Raw genomic sequence first — 12,569 nt, 5'->3', positions numbered from 1 at the left:
TTTTTCGATCGCGTACATCACGAAGCCAATTTACACCCTAGCCAACTGTAAACGTCACGGTCGTTGTTAGAGGCTCTTATTGGACGTATGAGAAACCTTTCCAACATTGCGCCTATCACGGGATCCAGTGTCGTGAAAGCTGACTACACGATGGGGACATTACGTGTTCGCTGAGACAGAAAAGCGACAAAAATGAGTCCGAGCTATCCTGATGACTAGTATTGGAAGACGCATCTAGCAGAACGGGGGATTAGGACCACTGTACTTCGCAATACTAGTCCAGTGTCTTGATGGCTGCATCCAGCCCACCTTTTGAAAACATTAATAAAGGTAGATCTTAGAACTACTGATACCCTTAGGAGAGCTAGACATGACAAAACTGTTCCACGTGGTGAGCAAGAAGCATGAGACAGGCGAAATAACCTCAGACTTCAAGAAGAATATAATAGTTCCAATTCAAAAGGAAGCATGTACTGGCAGGTGAGAGAATTACCAAGCCATCAGTTTAATAAGTCACAATTTGCAAAATACTACCTCTAATACTATACAGACGAATGGGAGAGCTAGTAGAAGTCGACCTCTGGGAAGATCAGTTTGGATTCTGTAGGACAGTAGGAACACGCGAGGAAATACTGACCATACGACTTGTCTTAGCAGAGAGGTTAAGGAAAGCCAAATGTACTCTTATAGCATTTGTATACCTGGGGGAAGTTTTTGACAATGTTGACTAGAATACTCTCTTGAAATTCTGAAGGTGGCAGGGGTAAAGCGTAGGGAGCGAAAGAGTATTTACAATTTGTATAGGAACCAGATGGCAGATATTAGAGTCAAGGGATACGACAGGGAAGCAGTGGTTGAGGAGGGAGTGAGATAGGATTGTAGGCTATCCCCGATGTTAACAATCTGTACATTGAGCAAGCAGTGAAGGAAACAAAAGACAAATTCGGAGTAGGTATTAAAATCCATGGAGAAGAAATAAAAGTTTGAGGTTTGCCGTTGACATTGTAATTCTGTCAGAGACAGCAAAGGACTTGGAAGAGCAGCTGAATGGAATGGATAGTGTCTTGAAAGAAGGATATAAGATGAATATCAACGAAAGCAAAACGAGGTAGTCGAATTACATCAGGTGATGCTGAGGGAATTACATTAGGAAATGAGACACTTAAAGTAGTAGGTGAGTTTCGCTACTTGGGCAGCAAAATGTAATGGATAATGGTAGAAGTAGAGAGGATGTAAAATGTAGACTGGCGATGGCAAGGAAAGCGTTTCTGTAGGAGAAATTTGTTAACATCGAGTATAGATTTAAGTGTCCGACAGTCTTTTCTGAAAGTAGTAGTTTGGGCTCAAATGGTTCAAATGGCTCTGAGCACTGTGGGACTCAACTGCTGAGGTCATCAGTCCCCTAGAACTTAGAACTACTTAAACCTAACTAACCTAAGGACATCACACACATCCAAGCCCGAGGCAGGATTCGAACCTGCGACCGTAGCTGTGGCGCGTTTCCAGACTGAAGCGCCTAGAACCGCTCGACCACACCGGCCGGCAGTTGTTTGGGGCCTAGCCATTTATGGAAGTGAAATGTGGAGCTACAGAAGAAAGCTGAGGACTAGATGGGTAGATCATGTAACTATTAAGGAGATACAGAACAGAATTGGGGAGAAGAGGAATTTGTAGCCCAACTTGACTAGAAGAAGGGATTGGCTGGTAGGACACGTTCTGAGGAATGAAGGGATCACCAATTTAGTACTGGAGGGAAGCGTGGAGGTTAAAAATCATAGAGGGAGACAAAGAGGTGGATGCACTAAGATGTTTTAGAAGGGTGTAGGTTGCGCTAGTTATTTGGAGATGAAGAGGCTTTCATAGGATAGAGTAGCACGAAGGGCTGCATCAAACCAGTCTGTGGACTGAAAACGACAACGGCAACAATAAATTATATGTTAAAGAAAATATCACTCTTCGGTACCATTAAGACTTTTATCAGATAATTCTATTGAAATATCCAGCCCCGTGGCTGTCGCATCACAGCCCCGGCGTTATAGCATTCTGCTGTTAGCGGTAACAGGTGGTACTCACGTTAACAGGTGGGCGCGCCCACCCCAAAGCTAGCAGCCAGTCCCCCATGGCGGTCACAAGCTTACAACTGCGCGGTGCTGGTCTGTCGGAGGCGAAGACCACACTGCGAGGCGCTGTGCCGCGCGTAGAAAGAACAGCGAATAGGTCGTGCGAAACCGGGGGGCCTTGAGACTGCCCCGGCCGCTCCCGTAGTCTGCTCATGGTCCGACCGCAGGCGGTAGATAGAGACAGCCGCCAGCGCCGTCTCCTAAGCGCGCTGGCTCGAGAGCTCTGTAGCGGGTAACACAGTCCCGCTAGTCCTACAGCAGAGTGCTCGCTGCAAGTATTTGGAACCGCTGTGGGAACTTGCTTTTCAGCACTTCTCCTCCAGCTCTCTAACGGAGCAGGTGTTACGCAGGAAACGGTGGGAGTGGAAACTGGCTGGGGTTCGGTGACCGTGATTAAGTATACACTACTGACCATTAAAATTGCTACACTACGATTATGACGTGTTACAGACGCGAAATATAACCGACAGGAAGAAGATGCTGTGATATGCAAATGATAAGCTTCTCAGAGCATTCACACAAGCTTGGCGCCGGTGGCGACACCAACGTGCTGACATGAGGATTTTTCATACACAAACAACATTTGACCAGCATTGCCTGGTGAAACGTCGTTGTGATGCCTCGTGTAAGGAGGAGAAAAGCGTACCACCACGTTTCCGACATTGATAAAGGTCTGATTCTAGCCTATCGCGATTGCGGTTTATCGTATCGCGACATTGCTGCTCGCGTTGGTCGAGATCCAATGACTGTCAGCAGACAATGGAATCGGTGGGTTCAGGAGGGTAATACGTGACGTTGTGCTGGATCCCGACGGTCTCTTATCACTAGCAGTCGAGATGACAGGCATCTTATCCGCATGGCTGTAACGGATCGTGCAGCCACGTCTTGATCCCAGAGTCAACAGATGGGGACGTTTGCAAGACGACAACCATTTTCACGAACAGTTCGACGACGGTTATTGCAGTATGGACTGTCAGCTCGGAGACCGTGGCTGCGGTTAACATTGACGCTGCATCACAGAGAGGAGCGCCTGCGATGTTGTACTCAACGACGAACCTGGGTGCACGAGTGGCAAAACGTCATTTTTTCGGATGAATCCAGGTTCTGTTTACAGCACCGTGATGTCGCATCCGTGTTTGGCGACATCGCGGTGAACGCACATTGGAAGCGTTTATTCGTCATCGCCATACTGGCGTATCACCCGGCATGAGGGTATGGGGTGCCATTGGTTACACGTCTCGGTCACCTCTTGTTCGCATTGACGGCACTTTGAACAGAGGACGTTACATTTCAGATGGGTTACGACCCGTGGCTCAACCCTTCATTCAAACCCTGCGAAACCCTACATTTCAGCAGGATAATGCAGAACCGCATGTTGCAGGTCCTGTACGGGCCTTTCTGGATACACAAAATGTTTGACTGCTGCCCTGACCAGCACATTCTCCAGTTCTCTCACCAACTGAAAACGTTTGGTCAATAGTGGCCGAGCAACTAGCTCGTCACAATACGCCAGTCACTACCCTTGATGAACTGTGGTATCGTGTTGAAGCTGCACGGGCAGCTGTACCTGTTCACGCCATCCAAGCTCTGTTTGACTCAATGTCCAGGCGTATCAAGGCCGTTATTACGGCCAGAGGTGGTTGTTCTGGGTACTGATTTCTCAGGATCTATGCACCCAAATTGCGTGAAAATTTAATGACATGTTAGTTCTAGTATAATATATTTGTCCAATGAATACCCGTTTATCATCTTCATTTCTTCTTGGTGTAGCAATTTTAATGGCCAGTAGCGTATTTATTAACCAGTTTCAGTAACTCCGAGTGCATTCACGAGATGACACAAGTAAGGCATTCAGCGCTCATCTACATGGATATTCTGCCTGGAAGAGTGTTCATTGAACCACCTTCACAATAATTTTCTTTTGTTACACTGTCGAACTGCAGACGGAGAAAACTAAGAACTATATTTTTACGTCCGAGCAATGATTTCCCTTATTTTATTATGATGATGGCTACTTGCCAGTAATACCGGGATGAGAGACCTGTGGGACCAGAGCTGTTAATTTATTGAAAATCCTGAAGAACATCAGTGGTTCTCGAAGTATAACTGCGATACTGGGTCCGTTCGGTTGTTTGAGGGAGACGACCAAACAGCTAGGTCATCCGTCTCATCGGATTAGGGAAGGAAGTCGACCGTGCCCTTTCAAAGGAACCATCCCGACGTTTGCCTTGAACGATTTTGGGGAACTCAAAGAAAACCTAAATCAGGATGGCTGGGCGCGGGATTGAACCGTCGTCCTCCGCGAGTCCAGTGTGCTAGCCACTGCGCCACCTCGCTCGGTAACAGTGATACTGCTGGCACAGAACTCGGCAGGAAACTGTGGTTCAAATTGAACAGAGCTCGCACTGGGCATGGACGATGCGCAGACTCTCTTTACAAATGGGCTGCTAAAGCGTCTCCAGTTTTTGACTGTGCGGCTCCGAACCAGACAATCGCACACATTGGAGATGAATATCGCTTGCGTTCCTACCTGGGGACTTGGAGCGGCCTCATCAAAACTGGATATACGGCTCTTATATGGATCTGGATCCAAGATATTGTCATTTAATTAATTTTATATGTAGTTTTCTATTTTCATGTTCCTTTTATATATAGTATTACTAATGTTATATGCTTGCAATTGTAAGCTGCATGTGAGCCATACGAATAAATAAATAATAAAAATAAAATAAATAATTATGGTGATCGTTTCTTCTTATGTTGGTCGGCGCCAATAAAATATTCCGCATTGCGAGTAGAAGTTGCGATTGAAACATCGTAAGAAGATTCCACCGCAACGAAAAACTTCTTTATTTCAATGGTGTCCATCCCACGTACCGTATCATGTTTGTAACACTCTCTCCCCTATTTCGCGAAACTACGAAACGTGCTGGTTTTCTTTGAACTTCCTAGATGTACTCCATTAATCCTGTCTGGTAAGGATCCCACACCGTGCAGCAGTACTCCAAAAGAGGACGGACAAACGTAGTGTATGCAGTCTCTTTCGTAGATCTGTTGTATTTCTAAGTGTCCTCCCAATGAAACGCAGTCTTTGGTTTGCCTTCCCCACAACATTTTCTTCGTGTTCTTTCCCATTAAAATTGTTCGTAATTGTAATTCCTATATATTTAGTTAAATTTAGGGGCTTTACATTTGACTGATTTATCGTGTAACCGAAGTTTAACGGATTCCTTATAATACTCATGTGGATGACCTCACCCTTGTCATTATTTAGGGTCAGTTGCCAATTTTCGCACCATTCAGACATCCTTTCTAAATCTTTTTACAATTTGTTTTGATCTTCTGATGATTTTACTAGACGACAAACGACAGCATCATCTGCAAACAATCAAAGATGACTGCTCAGATTGTCTCCTAAGTCGTTTACATAGATAAGGAACGGCAGTGGGCCTATAATACTACTTTGGCGACTGCCGGAAATCACTTCTGTTTTACTCGATAACTTTCCGTCAGTTACTACGAACTATGACCCCTCTGACGGAAAATCACGAATCCAGTCACATAACTGAGACGATATTCCGTAAGCACGCAAGTTCACTACAAGCCGCTTGTGTGGAACAGTGTCAAAAGCCTTTTGGAAATCTAGAAATGCCGAATCAATTTGAAATCCCTTATCAACAGCCCTCAACACTTAGTGCGTGTAAAGAGCCAGTTATGTTTCACAAAAACGATGTTTTCTAAATCTGTGCTGACTTTGTGCCATTAGACCGTTCTCTTCGAGGAAATTCATAATGCTCGAACACAACATATGTTCCAAAATTCTGCTGCATATCGACGTTAATGATATGGCCCTTCAATGTAGTGGATTACTCGTAGTACCTTTCATGAATACTGGATGTACCAAAATGAAAGACTTAATGTCTAGTACAGAGAACACACGATAAAATAATCTGCCCCCTGAATTCCACCAACTTTACAATACAGTCAAGCATTTACGAGAGTAGATACCAGATGTGGCAAGATAGAGAGGATCTACCACTCCTGCAAGAGCATTTATATCTCTACGTTTTCAAGAAACTCAGACACCACAATTCAGTAGTAAGGCCCTCGACGTTACACACCTCTGAATGTCTCTTAATCAATATGAAGAATCCTATCAGGAAACTAGAGCTCAAGGAATGTCCTGAGGAGGATACCAGAGCCAATAAGAGAAGAGGATGGCGCCTACAGGATCGTACACAAAAGTGAACTGACCGTTTCTGATAAGTCATAATCATCGAGGAAAAGCGAGTGGCCCTCTATGGACTTTTGACCCGCATGAACCCCTACAGAATCACTAACAGCACATAACACACCATGTCACAAAACCTTCAAAGAACAGCATGTACTGTGACGAGCACTTCGGTAGTCGCGCAATACCAGACGCAAAGAGTGAACAGAGAAGCGACTAATGAAAGTTAACTCAGGTGACATATTCGAGACGCTACAGTGTGGAACCGCGCGACCGCTACGGTCGCAGGTTCGAATCCTGCCTCGGGCATGGATGTGTGTGATGTCCTTAGGTTAGTTAGGTTTAAGTAGTTTTAAGTTCTAGGGGCCTGATGACCACAGCAGTTAAGTCCAATAGTGCTCATAGCCATTTGAACCATTTGATATTCATACAGCTACCGACGGAAAACGCAAAATTCTAAACTTCAGCGGCCGATGGGTGAATGTGTGACGCTGCAACGCCATTTCAGCGCGCAGCTGGCAAGCATAGTGTACACGGGCATAAAGTCTGTGCGAATTTCATTCCGTATACTCGTTTGGGCAGTGACTATACCTCGCAAACAGGCGGGTGAACAATATACGGAGATGTCAGCGACTGAGAGAAGACGTACAGTCGGGCTCAAAGAAGCCGGTTGCTCGACATTTAAATAGGAGCGATGCCATTACTTGACGATGTTGGCAGGAATGGATGAAACATGGTCGAATACAGCGCCGAGAAGGAAGTGGTCGATCTAGAGAGACGACAGAACGTGAGCACCGAACAATCGTCAGAGAGGCACTCAGAGCCCCGGACTAGTCATTATCATCGATCCGACGTGCAACTGGTGCTTCAGTGACCACAAGGACAATTGACAGGTGGCTCACAGAAAGGGGACTGAGCTCACGATGCCCTTTGTGCCGACTACCATTGACCTCTGTACACCAAAAAGCCCATTTGCAATGATGTCTGGCACATTCGGCCTGGAATCTCATTGAATGGAGTAGAACTGTCTGCATTGATGAGTCCCGCTTCGAGCTGAGCCAAGATGACCAGCGATGACGTGTCTGAAGACACCCTTGACAGAGTCGACCGCCATATAGGCCGACAACCTTCTGGTCTGGGGTGCCATTTCATTTCGTAGCTGGACCGCTTTAGCTAACATCCGCAACACTCTTGCAGCACAGTAGTACGTCTACAATATTCCACGCCCCATTTTGTCTTTCATCGATGGTCATTCTGGGCTTACATTTCAGCAAGATAACGCTGGTCCGCACACGGCGAGAGTTCGTACTGCTTATCTTAGTGCTTGCTAAATCCTACCTCGGCCAGTAAGGTCACCGGATCTCTGCCCAACTTTGAACGTTTGGAGTACTGCAGTCAGGACCCCAGTCGCCTTGGGATGCTGGCGATCTAACGTGTCAATTAAGCGGAATTGGGGACGATATGCGTTCAGGAGGACATTCAAGAACTCTACCAGTCATTGCCAAGCCAAATAACTGCTTGTATTATGGCGAGATGTGGTCCAACGCGTTACTGACGTCCCAATCTGTCAAGTTCTTACTCTCGAACAAATCATACACGTTTTTTTTTCCTTAAGTCGCTATTAAACCTTCGAAAGTTGGTATTTGGCATCTCGGTCAGAAATAATTTGTTTCAGCATTTTTGGAAATTCAAACCTATTGGGATGAAATTGTGAGTGAAAGCTTTTTTTTTTTGATAAAGTATCATTATTAAAGAACTACTAAAGTATTTTCAAAACTATATCTATGAACATGAAAATTCAACTCCTAAAAGTGCAATAGGTGATGAAAATTTTTAAGGAAATATTTCGTTACCGGTGCATTAAAAGATTTTAGAGCTAAATTTATGAAAATTGTTATTTCGCTTCTTGGTTAGATATAAAGAAATATTTGTTAGGGAATGAAAATTGTTGTCAAAATATCCCCAGAAGAACGCAAGAGGTATGCTTAATAAAAACTTTGGACTCCAGCTACCAGAATCGCTTTTTTGTGAGAAGTACAGTCGGAAAAGACTATGCTAATATGGCCTTAATTAGCGTGAAAAGCTTAGGTGTTGCAATTTGTTAACAACACAAAAATTCGATTAAATAAAGAAAAAATTTCTGCAGGCCATACAGTATAGGCGAGCGAAGCGCTAAGGTAGTTAGTCTATGACGAGCTGCAGGACACCAAGAATGCTTTACATCAAAATACCCAGAAAACATCTCGTAAGAACCTCCGAAAGTTTCTCGCGAATGTTGAGGTTCAATTTGCACGAGGAAAAAATGTTTTCCACGTTGACGGTGCCACAAAGTATCCACAGATATGATACTGTATTATTTTGCAATCTCTGAAGGAATAGCCCAACACAATACGAAAGATTATGAACTGCCTGCAGTGTATTCGTGTAGCGGCAGCCCGCTGTTAAGCTCTGTCGTGTTATCCGTGCTGTCATCATCGCTTCGTAGATTGTCGGAGCCGATCGTGTAGTGCGTCATGAAGAACCTTCAACAACAACCACTAACTGTGAGGACACGCCCACCTAACACTGTATTTAAATACCAGTTCTATTTTCTCCAGTGCAGCACCAATTGTGCAGTCATAAAATACCCTTTACTGCTCGCCATGACGTTAAGAACTGCACCAGATAGTGATTACTGCGCACAGTCTGTTCCGTCCAAGGATAACAGTATTTCCCTGAAGTAGCTCGCGGAAAAGTTTCTTGGGCGCTGTCAATTTAACGTGTTATTCTTGTGTTAAGTGCAAAGGAAAAGGTTATATCGGCCTCAGTCTGTCTGAGAACGGAAGCAAACACGCTTCGGTATCTCATTCTTCTTTTGCAAAGTCTAGTGCTTACTTAGCTGCAATAAATGCTGCTTTAGTACGCTTTTCAAGAAAATTCGAGCAAACGAACTACAAACTGTTACTAACTTTTTGAAACCGCACAAGATGTCCAGCTGTCTAGTAACGGTGTACTACAGTGTACTTCAATGGTGCGAAAAGTGACCTAATTCAATGGCTGTTGGGTGTATGATTTCTTGTGAGACACATTGTCTCACATCAGTTGCATGAATATGCCAACTTGTGCAACCTACATCTACTTGAACCTGTTTACGGTAGCCAAGGCTCTATAGTTCTTAACTCATACACCTACTCCAATCACCAAACTCACTATTCCTTCATGCCTCAGGAAATTTCCTTCCACCATTCGAAAGTTGTGCCACAACTTGTGCCATAAATTTGCTTGCTCCTCAGTTATCTCTTTAGTTACCCAGTCTTACCATCTAACCCATCCGCCCCTGGTAGCTGAGTGGTCAGCGCGACGGAATGCATACCTAACGGCCCGGATTCGATTCCTGGGTGGGTCGGAGATTTCCTCCGCTCAGGGACTGGGTGTTTTGTTGTCCTTATCAATAACAAGTTGCCGACGTGGCGTCAACTTGAAAGACTTGCACCAGGCGAAAGGTCTGCCCGAAGGGAGGCCCTAGCCACAAGGCGGCATCATCATCACTATCTCACCTTTAGCATATTTCAGTAGCACCACATTTCAAAAGACGATCTTTTTCTGGTCTGTATCGCATTTTGTCCAAGTCCTTTACAGTTACATGACCAACTTAGAGAAGATGTGACATATGTCGAGTCAGTCCTCAGCAAACTGGCGATAGATGTCAATTCTATGGCCGTCAATAAATAAATCAAGCTCACCGACCTCTCTCTACAATCGGTTGTTTACTGTGTAATGATCTACGTAACTTGAGCACCGAGTAGTCAGATAAAAATTGGCTATTATTACTGACATGAATAACAGTCCAACCAGGCATTCATTATCAAGAACAGTTTCCAAGAAGCTATGTTCATTACATTCTTACGAACACATTTGCGAGGATTTCAGATTGGGTGAGGTGCTGTGTTTGATTGAGAGAGAGGAATTCCAAAACATTTTAGCGTGCCAGACGGAAGTGGCAAGTCCGTAAACATGGCAGGCAAGCACAAGTATCTTGTTACAAGTTGGCTCAAAATGGCTCTGAGCACTATGGGACTTAACATCTGAGGTCATGAGTCCCTTAGAACTTAGAACTATTTAAAGCTAACTAACCTAAGGACATCACACACATCCATGCCCGAGGCAGGATTCGAACCTGCGACCGTAGCGGTCGCGCGGTTCCAGACTGAAGCGCCTAGAACCGCTCGGCCACTCTGGCCGGCTGTTACAAGTTGTCATCATCTTTTACATACATAGCATGCAACCACTAAAGGTGTTCGTTGTGAACTGCCAGCAAACATCGGACATGTGAAGTAGATTCGTATTATTTGTTCTGTATAGACTGTGCGTATACACAGGGTGATTCAGCTGTTCCTACCTATGGGTTTTATACAATGTGCAACACCATCATACCACACACATGATTTTCATATTTTATCACTCGCTACGTGCAAACTATTAGTCCCACAGTCTCCCGCGGGAGCTTCGAGTCCTTCCTCGGGCAAAGCTGTGTGTGTTGTTCTTAGCATAAGTTAGTTTAAAGTAGTATGTAAGCCTAGAGACCGATGACCTCAGCAGTTTGGTCCCTTAAGCATTCCAACAGTCCCCGCATCGCTAAGTGCCCAGTTATACAGTACTTTTTCTACCTACACCGAGTAGCTTAACGAGCTGGCGACGAGGCCATTACTGCTACTAAGGCAGCCGTTATCAGGAACTTCAGCAGCAACTGGAGAATCATTATACGGGCGTTTTTAGACATTATGAACAGTCCCATGGTAAAAAAGAACAGGACCCTGCCGTAGGAAATTTAATGTAGTTAAATTTTGTACTGGTGCGTTTTCGCTAGAGGCCACAGTTGTCGAATTATTCAATAAAAATGTACAAAAGTGACCTTCAAATGCTTTTGGTCGAGTAACTCAGATACCGTAGTCCCCTACGAAAAAGTAGCCCAGTACATCCTACAAAAAAGTCTTGTTTATTTTTTCTGTATGACTAACAGTTTGAGCATAGCGAGAGAGAGGATATTGAAATCTTAAACGTGGTTTTTGAAAGCGTTGAGGGTCTCATAAATTCCCTTGGTAGTGGCAGCTGAATCACCAAATATCTCACGAAATAATCATACGAAAAAACTACAAAGAACGAAACTCGTCTAACTTGAGGGGGGAAACCAGATGGCGCTATGGTTGGCCCGCTAGATGACACTGCCGTAGGTAAAACGGATATCAACTACGTTTCTTAAATAGGAACCCCCATTTTTATTACATATCCGTGTAGTGCGTAAACAAATATGAATGTTTTAGTTGGACCACTTTTTTCGCTTTGTGATAAATGGCGCTGTAATAGTCACAAACGTATAAGTACGTGGTACATTATGCCAGTGCGGACGGTATTTGCTTCGTGATACATTACCCGTGTTAAAATGGACCGTTTACCAATAGCGGAAAAGGTCGATATCGTGTTGATGTATAGCTATTGTGATCAAAATGCCCAACGGGCGTGTGCTATGTATGCTGCTCGGTATCCTGGACGACATCATCCAAGTGCACGGACCGTTCGCCGGATAGTTACGTTATTTAAGGAAACAGGAAGCGTTCAGCCACATGTGAAACGTCAACCACGACCTGCAACAAATGATGATGCCCAAGTAGGTGTTTTAGCTGCTGTCGCGGCTAATCCGCACATCAGTAGCAGACAAATTGCGCGAGAATCGGGAATCTCAGAAACGTCGGTGTTGAGAATGCTACATCAACATCGATTGCACCCGTACCATATTTCTATGCACCAGGAATTGCATGGCGACCACTTTGAACGTCGTGTACAGTTCTGCCACTGGGCACAAGAGAAATTACGGGACGATGACAGACTTTTTGCACGGGTTCTGTTTAGCGACGAAGCGTCATTCACCATCAGCGGTAACGTAAACCAGCATAATATGCACTATTGGGTAGCGGAAAATCCATGATGGATGCGACAAGTGAAACATCAGCGACCTTGGTGGGTTAATGTATGGTGCGGCATTATGGGAGGAAGGATAATTCGCCCCCATTTTATCGATGGCAATCTAAATGGTGCAATGAATGCTGATTTCCTACGTAATGTTCTGCCGATGTTACTACAAGATGTTTCACTGCATGACGGAATGGCGATGTACTTCCAACATGATGTATGTCCGGCACATAGCTCGCGTGCGGTTGAAGCGGTACTGAATAGCATATTTC

The 12,569-nt window shown here is 44.7% G+C and overlaps 1 protein-coding gene across 4 annotated transcripts in view; it reads right to left on the bottom strand.

The window, feature by feature from the left end:
• LOC126416717 (carotenoid isomerooxygenase) overlaps window positions 1-12,569 on the bottom strand; it is a 363,622-nt gene that overhangs the window by 241,322 nt on the left and 109,731 nt on the right. The window contains exon 1 of one of the 4 annotated variants that reach the window (XM_050084529.1): window positions 2,074-2,213. The exons of 2 other annotated variants lie outside the window; for them this stretch is intronic. In XM_050084529.1, the coding sequence (XP_049940486.1) occupies window positions 2,074-2,121 (48 nt within the window). In that variant the 5' untranslated portion in view covers window positions 2,122-2,213. Of the gene's footprint in view, window positions 1-2,073; window positions 2,214-12,569 lie in introns of those variants that run through there. One more of the 4 variants, XM_050084527.1, reaches the window with a different exon arrangement.

Source organism: Schistocerca serialis, chromosome 8 (assembly GCF_023864345.2).
Source record: "Schistocerca serialis cubense isolate TAMUIC-IGC-003099 chromosome 8, iqSchSeri2.2, whole genome shotgun sequence".
Classification (NCBI taxonomy): Eukaryota; Metazoa; Arthropoda; class Insecta; order Orthoptera; family Acrididae; genus Schistocerca; species Schistocerca serialis.
This window is presented reverse-complemented; position numbering and strand designations above follow the sequence as displayed.